Source organism: Miniopterus natalensis, chromosome 20, assembly GCF_054644295.1.
Source record: "Miniopterus natalensis isolate mMinNat1 chromosome 20, mMinNat1.hap1, whole genome shotgun sequence".
In the NCBI taxonomy this organism is placed as follows: Eukaryota; Metazoa; Chordata; class Mammalia; order Chiroptera; family Miniopteridae; genus Miniopterus; species Miniopterus natalensis.
Genome location: NC_142100.1, coordinates 10,782,351 through 10,801,673, shown reverse-complemented (window position 1 = coordinate 10,801,673; position 19,323 = coordinate 10,782,351). Strand labels below are relative to the sequence as shown.

Below are 19,323 nucleotides of genomic sequence, written 5' to 3'. Positions count from 1 at the left end.
GGGAAGGAATGTGTTCATTCCTCTTCAAAATTTGTTCAGTTCCAACTGTTGGCCAGGTACAGGGCTACATATTCGAGATACACCAGCAGGCAAACCTAAGGATGAACAGCTTAAGAAAGTGAACGCAGGGGCAAGTGGGGAGGAGAGTGGGAAGGGGGGCAATTCTAGGCTGGCGGAAATCCATATATGAAGTCCTGGGACCAAGAAGTAGCAAGATTCCAGGGACTAGCTAGATCGTGGAGCGAAGGAAGAGGTGCATCCGGGCCAGGGCCTGAAGAGCCATGCTGTGGAGCTTGGATTGCATTCTGTAGGCAGGGGACACTGAAGGGTTTTCAATATGGAAGCCGCATGATCAGATTTTCCCTTCTGAAAAATCACCCTGCCTGCCTTGAGGACAGATTCTGATGTCACAGCGGGAGGCCAGATGGAAGGCTGCCGCTGTGGTGAGAAGCGTACCCATCCAAGAGGCTACAGTAGCAACAAGAAATTAAGTCTGCATGGGACAACTGAATCGATGGATGCCGTGCCTTTCACAGAGATGAGGAAGACCAGGGAGGAGTTGCGAGGGACAAAACGGTACGGTTTGGGACATGTTGAGCCAAGAGTTCCTGTAGGATGCCTGCAGAGATGTCTAACGGTTGAATTTGTTGTGGCCTCAGGATGGTCTGCACTGAGGCAGAGATGTGGACAATGGGTGAGGATGGTATCACCGCAGGAGGGCAGAAGGGTAGGGGGCCAAGGGGTGAAGCTGGAGGGACTCCATCTCCTTTAAGGGATGAACCAAAGAAGAGGCCACTCAAGAGGTGGCCAGAAAAGCCAGGCAGAGGGTTTGGCCCGAGGAGGGACGGTCAAGAGTATAAATGCACGTGGGGGCTGGATGCAGCCAAAGTAGGTCGGGAGAGCGGAGGAAGGAAGTTCCAGGAGGAAGTGCACCTCTGGGGTCTGAGGTGTGGGCCGCTGTTTAGAAGGGAGAAGTGAACGGGAGCAGAGACAGCCAGTGAAATGCCCCCACCCCCAAAGTGGCCGTTGGGGAAAAGCAGCAAAAGATGGAGGTGGGTCTCACTCATCACCTGGGGAGGGAGGGAGGAGAGGGCAGAAGTACGGCCAGTGAGGTGGCGTGAGAAGCCCCTGGCAGGTGGCGGCGAAAAGCCAGCAAGGAGGAAGAGCCACCCGAATTTGGTGCAGAAAGACAGCAAGGAACTTGTGGGGGACAAGAAGGAACTTGTGGGGGACAAGAAGGAACTTGTGGGGGCTTGGGGGACAAGAAGGAACTTGTGGGGGCTTGGGGGAAAAGACGGAACCTGCCAGGGGCATGGGGACAAGAAGGAAACTGCCAGCGGCATAGGGGTAGGGGCCCTCAGGTCAAACCTGACACCCCTGTTAACCCTGTGAGGTGGCCTCCTTAGGTGCCCCACAGGCACCCCCATGTATGGGGTCGGGGGGAAACCTCCATGTGGCTCTGTTATCTTCCGTCGAGGCAGCACGGGAGAATGTTGCCCACGGGGCCTGTTGAGGCGGCCGGGAGCACCGCGCCCATCGCCGCATTTCCTCCCCGGCGCAGCGCCGGGCGGGCCAAGCCTTCCTCCCCTGGGCTCGGCCCCGCTCCCCCGGGGGCCTCTTGGCTGCGCCTGGAGCCCGAAGATGGGCCCCGGGCCTCGGGGAATCTTCAGTCCAGGGCGAGGGGGGCACAGCTTCGAACCTCACCCTGTGCTGCGGGCACTTGGGGAGGAGGCGGGAGGAGGTTTGAGCGGGTTTTCCGCGCGCGCACGGAGGAGCCTCCGGCCGGCAGCGGGGCGTCGCGGGCGGGGCTGGGAGCGGGGGGCGGGCATCCCGGCGAGGCGGCGGCTCAGTGGCGCGTTCCTGCCCACGCGGTGACTCCGGCGGTGCCCACGAGCCCACCTGCGGGCATCGCCCGCCTGCGCTCCGGGAGGCGCGGAGCCGGGGCGGCGGGAGGCGGGGCGCCCCGGGCACTTCCGGGGGCGGGGCAGCGCCCTGGCCCCGCCCCACTTCCCCTCGGCCCGCGCCCGGCGGCGCCCCGCCCGCCCCGCCTGCACCGCCTGCACCGCCCGCGCCGCCTGCCCCGCACCGCCTGCCCCGCCTGCCCCGCGGCCGGGCTCCGCGCAGGTGAGCGCCCGAGCAGGTGGGGGGACGGTGGGGCCCGCGGGGCGGGGCCGGGACCCCGGGAGGGAAGGACGGAGGGCGGCCTTGGGGCGCGCAGGACCTGCGTCCCGCCCCCGCCCCCGCGCTCGGGCCAGCCCCGGGCACACCCGCGGATCCGCCGCCTCCCTCCCGCCCGCCGGCCGCCTGCCGCCTCGGGCACCCAGAGCCCGGTCCCGGTGGAGAGGGCCCGAGACAGCTGTCGCCATCCTGCCGCAAAGGAGCTGCTCAGGGAGCCCGGCTCGCGCCGGCGGAGGGCCGCCCGGTCGGCCGCCTCTCCCGCTGCCCGGCCTCCCGGCTCCGCTCGCCGCCTCTCGCTCTGCTCCTCCGGTGGTCCCTGTAACCGCGTGTCAGCAAAACGCGGCCTAACTTAGGGGAGTGACCCGGCGGGCATTCTTCCCAGAGTCGTTTCACCAGCGCCTCCGTGGGTCGGGCAGCGGGAAAAGTGCGGCTGAGCCGGACGGACTGAGCCCGCCTCGCGGAGACAGACGCGCAGTTCTGTCGCTCAGCCCGGGGGCACCAAGGGTCAGGAATGAGCAGCCGTCACGGGACGTCACCTCTAGTTGTTCTTTAAACTTTTAAAAAATCGCACAGATTGTAAGTGTACACCTTACCCGTTTTCACGGTGAACGTTTCCTGTGCAGCCTGCGTGCAGAATAAACCCCGCTCCTCCGCAGAAGCCCTGCACCCGCTTCCAGTCACTACTTCCTCCCGCCCTAACCGCTGCCCCGACCACTGCCCGACCTTCCAGCCTCATAAAGCAGTTTCACTTGTTTTTGAGCGGTTGACGCATAGTGTATGTGACGTCCTTGTCGGGCATGGCGTTTTATACACAGCAGGTGAGATGCCCCCATGCTGCGTCCGGCAGTGATTCGTGTTCTCGCCGACGTGCGATGTTGCGCTGTACAGACCACAGCGCATTTCTTCGCGCTGCTGTGCACTGGCACGGATGGCCACAGGCGGTTTCCAGTTCGGGGTCGTTTTCAGTAGTGCTTGGAAGGCTTCTAGTGTTTGTCTTTCGGTGAACATGTGTAAGCGCTTCTGTTGGGCTTGTTCCTAGAATGAGATTGCTGGGTGTGTACAGGGTCAGCGTTCTGTCTGGTGCCAACCGCTTTGCACACAGCTTGTGCCAGTTTACATTTCTCCCTGCCCTGTGTGAGCTCCTGTGTCTCCCCATCCTCACCAATACTTGATGTTGTCTCTTTCATAGGAGCCATTTTGCTCAGTGTGTGGGCAGTGGGGTTGCATTGAAGTTTTAATTTGCATTTCACTGATGACTAACGACTTGTGCATATTTTCATGTCTGTTGGCCATTTGGAAGTCCTTTGGGTGAAGTAAGTTTCTGTTTAATTCTTCCACCCAGTTTTTGAATAAATTTTCCTCTTACAAGTTTGTAAGGGTTCTTAAATATTCTGAATGTGAGGTATTTATTGGATTCGTAATTTTAAATTATCTTTTTTTTCTCAGAAGATTGCCTTTTCACTCTCATAATGATGTCTTTTGATGAACAGAAGTTTTTCATTTTAATGTGTTCAATTTATTGTTTTTACCAATGGCTGTATTGGTTAGATAACCATATACTTTACACAGTGATCCCCCCAATATTTCCAGTATCCGCCTGGCACCATACATAGTTACTACAATATTATTGACTGTATTCCCTGTGCTGTGCTTTACATCCTTGACTGATAGTTCATTACTGGTGTATGAAAATGTAACTGATTTCTGAATATTTTGTGTCCTGCTATTCTCCTGAATTCATTTATAAGTTCTAGTAGGTTTTCCATGGAATCTTTAGGGCTCTCTCTCTAGTCTCATGTCACCTGCAAATATTGACAGTTTTACTTCTTTCTTTCTAATTTGGATGCATTTTTCTTTTTCTTGTCTGATTGCTGTGGCTAACACTTCCAGTACTATGTTGAATCAGAGTGGTGAAAGTCGACATCCCTGTCTACTTCCTGATCTTAAGGGACATGCTTTTAGTTTTTCCCCATTGAGTCTGATGTTAGCTATGGTTGTGTCTTATATGGCCCTTATTATGTTCAGGTAACTCCCGCTTTGCTAAGAGGTTCTATTATAAATAGGTGCTGGATTTTGTCAAATGCTTTCTCTTCATCTATTGATATGATCATATGAATTTCATCTTTCATTTTATTTAAGTGTGGTATATTACATTGATTGATTTGCAGATATTGAACTATCCTTGCATCTCAGGAGTGAATCCCACTTGATCATAGTGAATGATATAAAAAAAAAATTCTTTGTTGATTTAGAGAGAGAGAGGAGTGGTGGGGAAAGGGAGAGACAGACAGACATCAATTTGTAGTATGATCTTTTCAATGTATTGCTGAATTCAGTTTGCTAATATTTTGTTGAGGGTTTTTGCCTCTGCGTTCATCAGGGATATTGGCCTATAATTTTACTTCCTTGTAGTGTCTGTACCTGGTTTTAGAATTAGGATAATACTAGCCTAATAAAATGAGATTGGGAATCTTCACTACTCGTGAATTTTTTGAAATAGTTTGAGAAGGATAGGTGTTAATTCTTCTTTGAATGTTTGGTAAAATTCACCTGTGTCGTCATCCAGTCCAGGATTTTTGTTTGTTGGGAGTTTTTTTTATTACTGTTCCATTTTTGTTGGTTGAAATTGGTCTGTTCAGATTGTTTGTTTATTCTTGATTCAGTCTTCGAAGATTGTATGTTTCAAAGAATTTATCCATTTCTTCCAGGTTGTCTAATTGCTGTCATATAATATAATGTTTTGTGTGTCTGTGGTGTCAGTTGTTACTTCTCCTCTTTCATTTCTGATTTTATTTATTTGGGCTCTCTCTCTTTTGTTTCTTTGAGGAATCTGGTTAAAGGTTTATTAATCTTGTTTATTTTTTCAAAGAACTAGCTCTTGGTTTCTTTGATCTTTTGTTTCGGTTTTTCTCTTTTCTTTTTTGTTTCATTGATCTTTTGTGTTTTAAATTTTAGACACTATTTTGTTTGCTTCCATTTTGATCTTTATTATTTTATTCCTTCTATTCACTTTGAACTTTTGTGTTTGTCTTTTTTTAGTTCCTTTAGGTGTAAGGTGAGATTGACATTTTGTTTCTTGAGGTAGGCCTGTATTGCTATGAATTTCCCTCTTAGGACTGCTTTTGCTGTGTCCCATAGATTTTTCACTCGTTGTGTCATCATTTTCATTTTTCTCAGGGCATCTTTTGATTTCTTCCTTGATCTCATTACTAACCTATTCATTGTTTAATAACATGTTATTTAGCCCCAATGTGTTTGTGTTTTTCAGTTTTTTTCTTGTAATTGATTTGTAGTTTCATGGTATTCTTGTTTGAGAAGATGCTTGATATGATTTCAGTCTTTTTACATTTATTGAAACTTGTTTTGTATCTCAATAAATATGGTCTATCCTGGAAAATGTCCCATGTACACTTGAAAAGAATGTATATTCTGCTTCTTTGGGGTGACATGTTCTGAAAATATCAATTAAATTTATCTAGTGTAATGTGTCATTTAAGGCCCCTGTTTCCTTGTTGATTTTCTGTTTGGACAGTCTATCCCATTGATGTCAATAGGGTGTTAAAAATCCCCTACTATAACTGTATTACTGTTGATCTCTCCCTTTATGTCCTTCAAGATTTGCCTTGTGAATTTAGGTGCTCCTAGGTTGGGTGCATAAAATAGCTTATCTGTGTGGCAACTATGTCTCCTAAATCTCAATATATGACTATTATTGTATATTGTAAAGATGAAAACATACTTGAGTGTAATAAATAGCTCCACAGCCTCAGAACTGAAAAGTAACAAGGAAGGTATTTAGGGTTTTAGGCTCTGGGAAGTGGACAATGTGTATGGCTAATGGAACTTCCTTACTCTCTTGCTCAATTATCCTCTCTCAAAGATGGTGTTATTTCCTGTGTTTAAACTTTTCCATAACGTCAGTCATAAGGGCTTATATTAACCCACTTGCAGTGGCATATGCTGTTGGGCAACTGGATATTTTCTTAACCAAGCAGTGAAAAAAAGGCAGTTACCCCAAACCAGCACCTGTTGCCAGAAGGGCAAATCATTTTACAAAATGAGAAACTGAAACTTATAAATCTATATCAGTTGAGTAAAGTGTTATGTTAATTTTTCATCTTTAGGCTGTCATTAAAATATCAAGCGATTCTCCAGTTTGTAAGTGTATCAAGGCCAAATAACAAATTTTAAATTAAAACAAAACTGAAAAAAGTATTTGAATATTATAAAAAGCAACTGACAATAGTTCACTCCTGGAGGGAAAAGGGACGTCGTGAATGGTTGAAATGAAGGTGTCCACAGACAGGAACCCTGCGCAGGAAGAGGGTTTCACAACCTGCCGGCGGCTGTCAGGCTCCGCCTTACCTTCGGCCCAGCACTAGGCGTCTGAAATCCAGAGAATATCAGGCAGGAAAAGAAACATACGTATTCTAATGTTTACCTGTCCGTGTCCCTTTGGCAGGCTTAGCCACTAACTGCTTTTCTCTTCCAAGTGTGTCTCTGATTCTGCACCCATTCCAGCTCCTCTTTCTACCCCCTCGCTGCTGCAGTTTCGTTTCTTTTTTTTTGAACTTGGATAGATTTTCATGAATCAACAGAACCCCTTATTGTACATTCATCAGCTTCACGGGGGGTGGGGGTAGCATTTAACAATGGACGAAGCATTATTGTCCAACATAGAATGACATTCTCTGCATTTTGAAACCCCTTACTTCAGTGTGTCTAATAATACAAGTTGCTCCTATATAAGTTCCCAGGGGGTTTGTTTTGACCTTTGCGGATTCAGCAGAGAGAGGGGCGAGGAAGCAGTCCTCTCTTCCTGTTGCTCCACAGCTCTAGAGCCAAGCTCCCCGCCAGCCCTTCATCTCTGGCTCTGTCTGGACCAGGGCAGGCTGTGCTCCACAGGGTGTCCTCCCGGAAACCTAGGCTGAAAAAAACCTCTGGGCATTGTGGTGGGAAGGGAACACTGCAAGTCTCCCATTGGAGGTATTCTTAGTCCTTTGCGTTTCCATTATACATTTAGAAGCACTTTGACAATCCCTTCCCCTCCGAAACCAACAACCTTCTGGAATGTGGGATAGCATTAATCTAAAGATTAGTTTGGGGAAAACTGATGACACTACTGTGTCTTCTAAACCAGGAACATAATATATCCCTCCAATATCTAGAAGATTTTAAATACATACTATCCCACACTTTTCTGAGCATTATAGGCCATGTACCTTTAGTCCTTTATATAAGTTGTCTCATGTCATCTTCACAACAAGCTGAGAAGCAGGTGATGGGATAATGGCCATTGCACAGATGGAGTAGCTAAAGCTTAGCGAGATTAAGTAGCTTGCCAAAGGCCACAGTTAATAAAAGGTGAGATCCCAGGCCCTCGGCCTGCACAGGCTGCAGTCTTCACCAATATGTGTCACTGCTTCCCTGGGCTGACAGCTGAGGGCGACCATCAGAGAGAGAGAGGGAAGGAGGCATGGGTGGATGGAAGAAGTTATTCAGGAGAAGGCTGACTTTGAGGGGAAGCTTCCCAAGGTTTCTTACATGTGTCCCCCCTCTGCTGCTCAGCATCTGTCTACCTGGATACATTATATGTCCAAATAGCAATTGTCCTTCTCTCGTTTCAGCATTTACACAGGAAGTCCCTGTAAAGAGCTGGCTGCTGGCTGCCCTTCCCCAGCTCCCGAATGCCCTCCAGGCCGGGTGGAGAAGAGAGCAGACACTGCTGGTCATGCTGCACTCACACTCTGTAAGTCTGACCACACCCCCCGGATTTGGGCTTATCTAGAAACCAGCCCCAATCACAGTGGTATCTCTCCAGTGAGGGTGAGGGACCCATCTAGAGACTGAGTGTCAGTCATTGGGAGAGAAAGAACTGCAGATCCCACCCTGCCACAGAGGGTAAGGTAAGTATAGCTTTTGCAATCCTCTCTCTCTTGTCTCTTGCAGGATGGCTGTTCCATGAGGTCAAGACTGGGTCTCCTCCCTTCTCCCGCTTTACCAATGCCTGGTCTCATGGGGTTAGTTTTGAGTTTAACACTATGGCATCACCCACCTCCTTCCCAGCTTCTGGCTCCAGGTCTAAGAAGCCTTTGGGCAAGATGGCTGGTGAGTGGAAGCAAACTCCTAATGCTGTTCTTGCTCCTGTGAGTATAGCCCTCAGTGTTCCTAGTGGTGAGGTAGCAGGCCTGCCTGGCCCCCACACAGGGGAGAGATGCAGGGCAGCTGATGAAGGGGGCCTCCTGCCTTGCTTTGGTGCCCAGGTGCTTTGTGGCATGAGGAGAGGGGGTGTGCAGCATTGGAACCTTCAGTCCTTCTGGCTCACATGTTTTTCCAGGCATGCTCAGCTAATTTTCCTAGCCCGAAAACCATGATGCTGAGTGCTTAACATTGTGTCTCTTGTCACCTAAATCTTCCAGAGTCAGTCAGAGGAAGGGGCCAAGCAGAGAGAGAAAACAGATCAACCTCCAGAACACCAAGCCTTCTGTCCCTATCAGAAGCTGGGGAGCTGAGTTGAAATCATTATGGAGTACTGACATATACCAAACACTGCATTTTCCCAGTTAATCTTCAACAATTAAAATGAGCCTATTTTATAGATGAGGAAATGGAGACAAAGACGGACTTGCTTAAGGTCATACAGAGAGCCAGCAGGTCCACACTCAGATCTCTGCCTGACTCCAAAGTGTAGGACCCGAGTCACCAAGCTCTGTGCCCTCCAGGAGCTCTGAGCAGTAGCCCTCTTCCATACTTCCGTTTTACCCATTTAGGAACAGTCTAGGATTTCTCAGGTCCAAACGGATGCCAACCCCTCCCCCTCTTTCCCTCACATAATGGGTGGCCCTCCTTAATCCAGATCTGCCTCCCCTCAGTGCTGAAAATGAGTTTGGGGACTGACTGATCTTTCTAGCTTCATGTAGCTCTACTCACAGATGCACAGATGGTTGACTGGTCAGCTCTAGCAGAAGTTCTGGGTAGGGTAGGCCTGATCCAAGGGCCTGGAGCAGGGCATGGCCTTTCCCAGTCTGCCTGGTAAAAGAGCCAGAGTTCTTTTCTTTTTCCCCCCCCCATATTGTTGTTATACCAAGGGTTTGGGGGCATTTTTAAATTGAGGTATAATTGACATACAACATTATATCCATTTCAGATATACAACATGATTCCCTATATTTTGCAAAGTGATCAGCACAGATTTAGTTAACATCTGTTACTGTACATGCAGAATTTTTTTGTAGTGTAGAGAACTTTTAAAATCTATCCTCTCAGCAACTTTCAAATATGCAATACAGTATTAGCCAGCCACTTGCTGTACGTTGCATCCCAGGACTTATAAAACAGTCAGAATTCCTATGTCTTCCCGAAAACTTTTACGATAGTGGGGACTTTGGGCAAGTCCTGAGGGTGTGCGGAATAGCCGAGCAGTCGGCCTGAGAATCAGGCGGCATTGGCCAGTGCGGGAAGGTGGGCCTGATTCCTGGCCCGGGCTCCCCTCTGCCGCAGCGAGGAGGCAGCCTGGTGAGAATCAGGCCTGAGCAGGGTTTCTCCCACAGGCTGGCTCAGGCAGGCCCTGTCCAAGAAGCCCAAGGAGATGCCTGTGTCGCAGGAAAGCTCCCCCAGTGACGCTCCACCACGATGTCCACAGGAGGACACCCCTTCCCCGGGTCTCAGCTCTACTGCATCGGCTGCATCCGCCCTGCCTCCCGCCCCGCCACAGGCACAGGAGGGCACCTCCAGCAGCCAGGGCGCCTCCAGCAGCCGGGGCGCCTCCAGCAGCAGCAGTGGTGGCCGCTGGAGCAGGGACTACGACGTGTGTGTGTGCCACAGCGAGGAGGACCTGGCGGCTGTGCAGGAGTTGGTCGCCTACCTGGAGGACAGCTCTGCCAGCCTGCGCTGCTTCATGCAGCTGCGAGACGCGGCCCCCGGCAGCGCCATCGTGTCCGAGCTGTGCCGGGCGCTGGACAGCAGCCACTGCCGTGTGCTGTTCATCACGCCCGGCTTCCTGCGTGACCCGTGGTGCCGGTACCAGATGCTGCAGGCCCTGAGCCAGGCCCCAGGTGCCGAGGGCCGCACCATCCCGCTGCTCACCGGCCTGGCCAGGGCCGCCTACCCGCCCGAGCTCCGCTTCATGTACTACGTGGACGGCCGGGGCCCCGAGCGAGGCTTCCCGCAGGTCAAGGAGGCCGTCCTGCGCTGTAAGCTCTGCCGGGAGGGGCGGGGGCAGGGGCGAGCGCCCACCTGCTTGGGCTTTCAGGAGGCAGCCCCGTAGCCCAGTAGTTGAAAATGCAGGCCCTGAGAGCAGTGTGGGTCTTGGGGTTACTGCACCCCTGTGCCTGGGCTTCCGCAGTGGGGGAATGAGAATGATACCGTACACCCCAGTTAGCAGCTCACTGAGTAAGTGTTCGGAGCAGAGTCCTTGGAACAGGCACAGCCCAAGTCCTCAGTGAGCCTTAGCCGTTGTTGTTGGCATTGGTGGCGTGTTGCTACGGAGGCGGGGTTGGAGATGTTGAGGTTCAATTTCCAAGGTCAGGGCACATGCCCAGGGTGTGGGTTCTGTCCCCGGTTGTGGTGCATACAGGAGGCAAGTGATCGATGTTTCTCTCTCACATCAACATTCTTCTCTCTTTAAAAAAAAAAAAAATCAATAGAAACATATATATTTTTTAAAGTTAGAAGAGGTGGAGACTTGTTGGGGGAAAAAGATGCTGGATTTGGGGAGGGTGACAAGCCCTCTGATTCTGTTTGGTCTCTTTCAGACCTGAAGACCATCAGCTGACACTTCTCTTATCACCATGGGACCCAGAAAGCTGGCACAAAGCTGGAAATTAAGTTAGAGAGCCCAAGGCCTTGGATCCAGCCAGTGTGACAAGGCCTGAGGAGCCAGAGTTGGTAGCACTTTGTCTGTGACCTGGGATCAGATTGCCCAGCAGGCTTCCATTGTTGTGGGCTCCCCAGGAAGGCCCTGGGGATGCTGGGGACTCCCCTGGAAGGCCCTTGCAAAGTTGGGACTCTCCCAGGAAGGCCATGAGGAAGCTGGGGACTCCCCAGGAAGGCCATGGGGAAGCCAGAAACGAGGTGGTAGGAGGTACTGATGCCAAGATGACCACCCAGTGTTCTGCCTCCTCCATATTAGACATGAGTCTGGCACATCCCTGTGTCGTCCTCCCCTGGGATCAGGCCCTGGTGTAGAGATGCATTCCTCCTGAACGGGTCACTCACCTGGTGAATCAGCCAGAAGCCTAGAGTGCATGTCTCAGCATGGATGGTTCTTCCAGTTGCCTGGGAAAGCCTGGAACAGATGTCAGGAGAAAGCCACAGGTGTCAGGCCTTTCACACTCACTGCTGCCGTTCTGTTCCCTTTCATTCAGTTCAGAAAGCTACATGGAAAATTCACTCGGCACTGTACTGTATTTAGTTTTACTGCTTGCATGTCTAAAGACTCAAACCTAGAAACCATTCTGAAGACGGGAGGGGACAGGGAGCAGGTGGGGTGCAGAGAAGGGAAGTTCAGACCTTTTATGTGGGATGGAGAGCCCACCCACCAATTGCTGGACATAGGGGGGCCTCATCAGGAGTCTGGCAAGAGCTCATGCTGTGCAGCAGCTCCTCCCCCTCTGCACCGAGAGAAACCGGCCTTTTTCTTCTGGCAGACGACTGTGTACCTCGTAGGAAGGCAAGGTTCATTCATCTGTTCTCAGTACAAGTTTGCTGTTGAACCGAAATGCGTTTCTTATTCCCTCAATGTGTACTTTTGAGATTCTTTTCTCACTTCCTCCTTTTACCGAACAATATTTATACATATATATATTTTTGTAATTGAGATATACTTGGCATATAACATTAGTTTCAGGTGTATGAGCCACTATGTGTATATATTGTGAAAACATTTTGTATTTTTAACTACAAATTATTTTATTACATACAAAAGGACTAAAGCTTACTATAATGTACACTCACGTACCTTCCACCCAGCTTAGGAAGCAAAACATTACAATCTCTAGGGTGCTCCCTTCTCTCACCAGCAGTAACCACTAGCCTGAATTTTGAATTTATCATTCTTAGCCTTTGTCTAGAAACTTATTACATAAGTATGCATCCCTGACAACACATTTACTTTTACATGGTTTTAGTTTGCATAAAAAGCATTGTGTTGTATTCTGCAAATCCCTTTAGTTTATCATGTTTGTAAGATCTACCCACGCTGAGGCATTAACTGCAGTCAATTCACGTTCAATCCATTATGTAAACACACCACTCTTTAGCCACGCATTCTTTTACAAGTGGATATTTGGTGGTTTCTAGTGTTTTTGCTACTAAAAGCAATGAGCCCATGAACATTTTTGTACATGTTTCCATGAGCAAGGTTTTCCAGGATTCTGCCTAGATTGGGCACAGCTGGGTAGTGAAGAGTACACATATTTAGTTTGAGTAGAAGGCACCAAATTTCCTTCCAAATTAGTTGTGGCAATTTAAGTTCCTACCATTTGTGTGTAAGCGTTCCTACTGTTTGATGCCCTTGCTAACACTTAAAACTATCAGATTTCAAAATGTTTGCTAATCTGGTGGGTGAAAACTGGTATTGTATTATCATAATATTCTTATTTTCCTGTTAACCTTTTCTATGAAAATTTGATGAATCTCCAGGTGCCCAACACCCAGCTTCAACAATTACCAACTCAGAGCTAAGTTATACCAACAACACTCTACTTGTTCCCTCAACCCTCAAATCTTCTGAAGCAAATCCTATTTTATTCCTCCATATTTAGGTATGTATCTCTAAATTAGTAGAAGTTTGTGTTTTTTTTAATCCTACCTGAGGATATTTTTTCCATTGCTTTTCAGAGAGTGGGGGGGGGAGAGAGAGAGGCATTGATGTGAGAGAGACACATCGATTGGTTGCCTCCCTCAGGGGACTGAGCCTGCAACCAAGGTACGTGCCCTTGGCAGGAATCGAACCTGGGACCCTTTAGCCCATGAGCCGACGCTCTAACCACTGAGCTAGGGCTAGAAGTTTTTTAAAAAATGACAGTATGACAGCATCTTTTAAAGAATAGTTATTTTTTTAATATAAAAACTTCTACTTATTGCTGTGTAGTCTGTTTTTGTCTTACTGGGGAAACCCTTCCGTACTCCTGTATTTTCTTCTGGAAGCATTTCACACGCAGGTCTTTCATGCGCCTGGATTTTTCTTTGGGTTTTTGTTGTTGCTGCTTTTGGCTTAAAAGTCAGAGATCCATTCCCCCTCCCCATTTGAACGGCTGTTATGTACTGATTAGTCCGCCCTCTCCCCACGGACTGTAATGTCACTGCTTGTCATGTGTGGGGTCTGGTCCTGGATTCTCCAGTGCCTCCACTTGTGTGTTTGTGTCTCCCTGTATCAGCGGCACGCTGGCTTACTATGGTTTCTAATAAGCCATAAACCGACTTGTAGGTCGGCCCTTCCTTCCTTTACTCACCAAAATCACTGACTTGTTCCGTTACTTTGTCATAGAAATTGTTTGGTCCCTCAAGCTCCAGGAAAATGCCTGCATCTTTTTTTCATTTGGGTTTCCATGCAGTTGATTTCATTTGGGAAGGATAGATTTTTTTTTATGATATTGAATCTTTATAAAAAATGGTATGTGTCCATTTTTTGATGTCTTTAAATGTACTTCAATAAAGCTTTATAATCTTTCTCCATGTCAGTCAGTCGCATATTTTATTAGGTTCTTTTTTAAAAAATTTTTATTATTTTATTTATTTTTTAAAGATCATTTCCTTTAAATACTTTTAAATATATACATATATATCTTTATTGATTTCAGAGAGAGGATAGACTTCATATTTTGTTGCTACTGTAAATATTTTTTAATTATATTTTTTATCTATTACAGGTAGAAAGGATTGCAGTTTATTTTGCATACTGATTTGATATTAAGCAACCCGCTGAATTATTTATTCTATAAGACCTCAGATTTTGTTGAGTTTCTATAAGACAATCATACAATTTGTAAACAAATTGTTTTTCTGTGCTGCCTGGGACCGCCAGTAAAATGCTGAAAGTGACCACAGCAGCCATCTTCTGTCTCCTTCATGATTTTAAAGGCAACACTTCAAACATTTCACCATTAAATGTAATATTCGTTGTAGGTTTTTGGTTTGGTACATATTTCTTTTAATAAGTTGTATCCTGCTGTTTCTAGCTACTTATCTTGAATGGGTTTGTAATTTAATCTAAAATTTCCATACCTACTGAGGTGATGTGTTTGTCTTCCCTTTTAATCAGCTAATGCAGTGAATAAAATTAGATTTTCTAATGTTAAGCCAGCCTTACACTCCTGGGGTAAATTCAGTTTGACCATGATGTACTTATTACCTTTGTTATAAATCCCAGGATTTGGATTGCTAACATTTTCTTTAGGATTTTACATCTGTGTTCACATGTGGGACTGGCGCATTATTGCCCTTTCTTGTATTATCCCTCTCTGGTTTGTTACCAAGGTTATACCAGCTTTATCAAATAGTTGGGGAGTGGTCCCTTTTTTTGATTGAAGAGCTGAAGCTTGGAATTAATCATTCCTTAAATGTTGGGTAGACTTATCTGTAAATCCCTTGGGCCTAACATTTTCTCTATGGGAAGATTTAAAACTGCTATTTCAATGTCTTAAAGGGTAATAGATCTATTTATTTATTCTGGAGTCAATCTGGCATAGATTAAATCAATAAAGAATACAAGAGTGGCTTGACGAGATTTTTCCATTTGAATGGCCTGAACATGTAGGCGGTAAGAATCTGAATTCTAATCCTGCAAGACTGGCCTGTGGTTACACATTTTCCAGGGATTTCTTTCTTCCCTCCAGAGCCAGATGTTGAGGCAGACAAGTTTCCTAAAAGTCATGTCTCTCTGAGTGGGGCAGCTTTTGTTTTATTCATATTTTAAATAGCCCTTTCATGGACGTGGTGGACCTCTAGAGATCTGGGCTCTCTGCGAAGTTTTCTCTTCCAGTTCCTCACCTGGCACAAGCCCAGGCCTTGTTTCCCATGCCCTAGATTTCTAGAAACCAGCAGTCACTCTTAGAACCCGTTTCAAGCCCCACTTACCATTATATAAATTTGTGCTCCCACATTTTTCATTTCAGAAAATTTTATTTTCTTGAGAGCTGCAGTGTAACCAAAAGGATGTTTTAAACATTGCATCCAGAATGTGCAGGTGTTTTTAGCTGAAAGGTTTTTAGAATATCTAGTCTGTTAAAATACCTGAAATGGAAGTGTCTAGTCCTTCTTTGAAAAAAAGGGTTTGGGAGAAGTTTTGAGATTCCTCAGGAAGACTGAAGGGTTGATGCTTATAGACAGACCAGGACTTTCCAGGAATAACCTTTTTTTTTTGGAGAGACATTGATGTGAGAGCACAGCATGGATCGGCTGCCTCCTTGCACTCCCCCGACCAGGGATCGAGCCCACAACTCGGGCATGTGCCCTTGACCAGGAATCGAACCAGCAACCTGGTACATGGGATGATGCCCAACCAAGTCACGCCGCCCAGGGCCTGTGATAACCTTCTAATCTGGCACTGTCCAGTTGAACTTTTTGTGATGATTGAAAATATCCCCATCTGTGCTGTTCAATATGGTGGCCACTAACCATATGTGGCTATCAAGCACTTGAAACACGGCTGTATGCCTGAGGAGCTGGATTTTTAATTTTATCTCATTCTCATTCATTTAAATGTAAATAGCTACATGTGGCTAGTGGCTATTGGAAGGACAGTGCAGAGCCTTCCCAAGTTTCCAAACAACTGAACTGAAAACATCAACAAAGGCCTCTGAAGCCAAGCAGGGATCTGTAGTGCTGCCTAAAGGTCCCTTTCACTCTGCCATCTGGTGTTCTAAGCCATCTGGTGGCTGAGCCTTCCTGTGAACTCATCCTTCCCTTGAGCCAAAGCTTAAGACCAGAATTCTGACCTTATGGATATTTTAATCAGAATTATAACTGTTGATGAATTTGCTAATGAATAAATTTCTCTATAGTTTGATTTTATATCTCTCCTTTGCTCAACAGTGACATTCTCACCATAAGGCCCATTCCTGTTTCTAAAAAATGCCCAGCTCGTTACTGCTTTAGGGTCTTTAGCATCTGACCTCTACTCTGCCCGAAATACATTTTCATGGCTGTTTCCTTCTTATCATTCAAGTCTTAGCTCAATGTCACTTCCTGAGAGGGCACTCATGGCCACCTTATCTAAGTCCTCCGTGTGCCCAGGGTCTATCAACATTGTTGTTTATTCTATAAATAACACATTAATCATTACCTAAAATTACATTTGTTTAGCTCATCTCTACTTGAATATGAATTCTATGAAAGTAGAGGTCTCTCCTGTCTTGTTCAGGAGGGACAGTGTCTGGCAAACAGAAACGGAGGCCTAGAGAGGGTAAGTGACTTCCCCAAAGTCGCACAGTCAGTGTTGGGGCCAGACTTCACAGCTCCCCATTCAGGGCTCTTTTTGTTAAAACATATCTACTTTGCTCAAATTCTCTTTCCAGGTGCAATAAATAAAATAAAAAATAAAACATGGACAAAGGGAGGGGACAGAAAGAAAAAGGAAGGGAGGAAGCGGACGGAAAGAAGAGGAAGAGGGAACATGCACACCTAGACATTTTCATAAGACCAGGGCCTTCTAGTTTTGAGCAGGTTTTGCTATTGCCACTTACTCCCAGGGCATTTTGTTCTAGTGTCGCACACAGTTTATAACCTCCTGTATATTCCCAGAAGGTGAGGGATATACCCAGGAAATGTGTGAACCAGCAGCAAATGTTTCTGGTTGAAGATAATTGCTCCAGATCCTAAGCTTCCCCTACTAATGCGCTTTGCTTCACAAAATAAGCAGCCTTTTCTCCAACTCATATTATTATTTCTGGTAGAAATAACCCCAAAGCAACCTGTAACTGACATATAGTACACTTCCTAATTTACTGACCGAAAGTTGCGCCCCTGCCCTATTATTTTGTCTGAAAAAAGCAAACTGAAAATAACACTGATATTGCCCCCCCCCCCCAAAAAAAAGGCTTTATTGATTTCAGAGAGGAAGGGAGCCGGAGAGAGAGAAACATCAATGATGGGAGAGAGCCACGGCCCAGCCACCTCCTGCACGCCCCCCCCCCCCCCCCCCCCGATGGAGCCCCTGCGCCTGACCCGGAGTCGAACCACCATCCCCAAGGGAAAAGGGACTAGCCGGAAATCACGGGCACGAAAGAAACTTACAAAGGCAGGAATTATAAGTAAAAATTGTATATGCCTCCCCCCCCCCAAAAAAAAAGAAACTCTGATCCTCATACTCACGCTGCAAATCCCACCTGGGGACAGCATCGCAAACACGTGGGTAAAACAGGCCGGAGGGGCAGCGGCAGGGATGGAAATACAGTTCTGCCCCTGCTCACTCACCTTTCTTTTCAGCAAGAAGCTACTGAATCTATAAAGAAGAGCTGAACGCGATGAAAACTCTAAGTTTCTAAGCGCTCTCTATAAAAAATGGGCCAAGAACTAAGATCGGCTCAAGAGATTCGTTTCAGACGCCGGGCTTCCACGATGACTGGGTGTCTGTGTTCAAACACGGGGTCAAAGCCTCCAGAATCCGGCCGGGAAGGCCGGGGTACCCCCCGCACCGTTACCCGCCAGTTTAGGGGGTCGCTGCGCCGCCACCTCTCCCCTCCGCGCCCGCCTCTACTGCCGCCGGCCAGCACCAGGGCTCCAGGGCCGCGACCCGGATGAAAAACTTTCTTTGGAACAGGTCGCCGGGGGTCAGCGCCCGGAGCACGTCGGGAGTTGTAGTAGCGGCCGGTGGCGCGAGTGGGCGGGGCGCGTGCGGGGTCTGCGCAGGCGCGCTCTCCCGAAGGGTAACATGGCAGACGCGGCACCTCCGCCGAGCAAGAGGAAGCGCGAACTAGCAGCCGGGGAGGCAGAAGCTTCCGGCACAGAGGACAAGAAAGCCAAAGTAGCCGGCGTTGGGAATGGCACCTCCGCCCCTGTCCGCCTTCCTTTCTCCGGCTTTAGGGTGGAAAAAGTGCTGCGGGAGTCCGCGCGGGACAAGATCCTGTTCCTGCACGGCAAGGTACCCTGGGCAGCCCTGGGCCGGGCGCGGGAGTGTGACGTTACCGCCGGGGGGCGGGTCTTGTCGGCCTCGGCCCGGAAGTGCCGGTCGCGTTCCCGGCGGCGGGGGAGGAAGCGCGGCTCTGGAGTGCTTTGGGGGCGAGGGAGTGGAGGAGGCACGGTCGCCCGTGGAGTTAGGACTATTTAACCGACGGCTGATTTTCCAAATTCCTCCTTTGCTAGAAATAACCACGAACACCGGTAGGGTGTATGGCAGATTAAAAAATCACGTGTCAGATTCTCCAAGTCGTTCATCATTTTTTCATTCAACCTGTAGAAGGTGCTAGGAACCCGGTCAGATGTTGCTGGCCGCCTTTCTCCTCCGTGGCCCTGAGCAGCCACGACAAGAGACTGTAGGAGATTGGACCCCTGCTGTCCAGGACTCCAGCCCTGGCAGGGGAGACCGTTTGTTAAATTGGTAATTCGATTCCACGTGCCGCGCACTGACGGGCCAGCCCAGAGCGCTAGGTACCGGGGATGCAGAGGTGAAAGGTAGGTTCCCTGACCTGCAGCGTGCAGAGCATCGTGGGGAGCACGGACACACACAGCTGGCGCCAACACCGGGTGCTCGGCCCTCTCTCCAGGGGCTGGGGAGAGACTGGAGACCACCCCCTAACTGGTGAGGAGGCCCAGCCAAGGCAGGTACCAGGGCTCCCCAGAACTCTTAGAAGGAGCTCTCATTTTGGGAGGATCAGGACGGACCTGGTCGTAGGTGTCCGCGCTCCTCTCGTGTCTCTCGTTTTTTCACAAGGTTCTGTCTGGTCCTCTCAGCCCCATCTCTCTTCAGCCTGCAGCACCTGCTTAAGATTTTAGCCATGAGAACCTTTAAGCCAGCAGTTTGTTGGGATACCCAGATTCTAGTTTCTTTTTCAGTATTGACTGTTCATGTGACTCTGTGCAAGTCACTTAATCTCTCTAGACCTCCTTCATCTGTAAAATGGGGAGACATAAAAAGAATGTTTTTAAATATGTTTTTTTATGGATTTTTTTAGAGAGAGGAAGGGAGAGGGATAGAGAGATAGAAAC

General features: G+C 48.2%; 2 protein-coding genes and 1 long non-coding RNA gene across 6 annotated transcripts in view; 2 read left to right on the top strand and 1 right to left on the bottom strand.

Moving 5' to 3' along the window:
* Positions 1-7,794: 7,794 nt before the first annotated feature.
* TIRAP (TIR domain containing adaptor protein) lies at positions 7,795-13,849 on the top strand. Of its 2 annotated transcripts, none has more exons than XM_087828704.1 (4): positions 7,795-7,927; positions 8,128-8,198; positions 9,729-10,370; positions 10,932-13,849. In XM_087828704.1, exons 3-4 carry the CDS (start codon positions 9,767-9,769, stop codon positions 10,949-10,951), a joined length of 624 nt encoding a protein of 207 aa, XP_087684830.1. In that variant the 5' UTR covers positions 7,795-7,927; positions 8,128-8,198; positions 9,729-9,766; the 3' UTR covers positions 10,952-13,849. The 2 variants fall into 2 exon arrangements, with proteins under 2 accessions (XP_087684830.1, XP_016059933.2); XM_016204447.2 differs by having other exon boundaries at positions 8,128-8,286.
* Positions 9,320-17,850, bottom strand: LOC148090781 (uncharacterized). 2 transcript variants are annotated; one of them, XR_015716246.1, is made up of 3 exons: positions 17,593-17,850; positions 11,395-11,464; positions 9,320-10,798 (listed from the first exon to the last, which is right to left on the bottom strand). It is a non-coding gene; the product is annotated as an uncharacterized LOC148090781 (long non-coding RNA). The 2 variants fall into 2 exon arrangements; XR_015716245.1 differs by lacking the exon at positions 17,593-17,850 and adding an exon at positions 17,491-17,586.
* Positions 17,851-18,049: 199 nt separating this feature from the next.
* The window catches only part of DCPS (decapping enzyme, scavenger), a 34,136-nt gene continuing 32,862 nt past the window's right edge, over positions 18,050-19,323 (top strand). Inside the window, exon 1 of one of the 2 annotated variants that reach the window (XM_016204448.2) lies at positions 18,050-18,259. In XM_016204448.2, coding sequence (XP_016059934.2) covers positions 18,050-18,259 — 210 coding nt within the window. The remainder of the gene's footprint in view (positions 18,260-19,323) is intronic. The other variant, XM_016204450.2, reaches the window with a different exon arrangement.

Coding starts and splice junctions, on each gene's coding strand:
- TIRAP (XM_016204447.2), top strand. CDS start 8,220: ATGGCATCACCCACCTCCTTCCCAGCTTCTGGCTCCAGGTCTAAGAAG. Junction 8,287..9,728: donor GCCTTTGGGCAAGATGGCTG/GTGAGTGGAAGC, acceptor TTTCTCCCACAG/GCTGGCTCAGGCAGGCCCTG. Junction 10,371..10,931: donor CAAGGAGGCCGTCCTGCGCT/GTAAGCTCTGCC, acceptor GGTCTCTTTCAG/ACCTGAAGACCATCAGCTGA.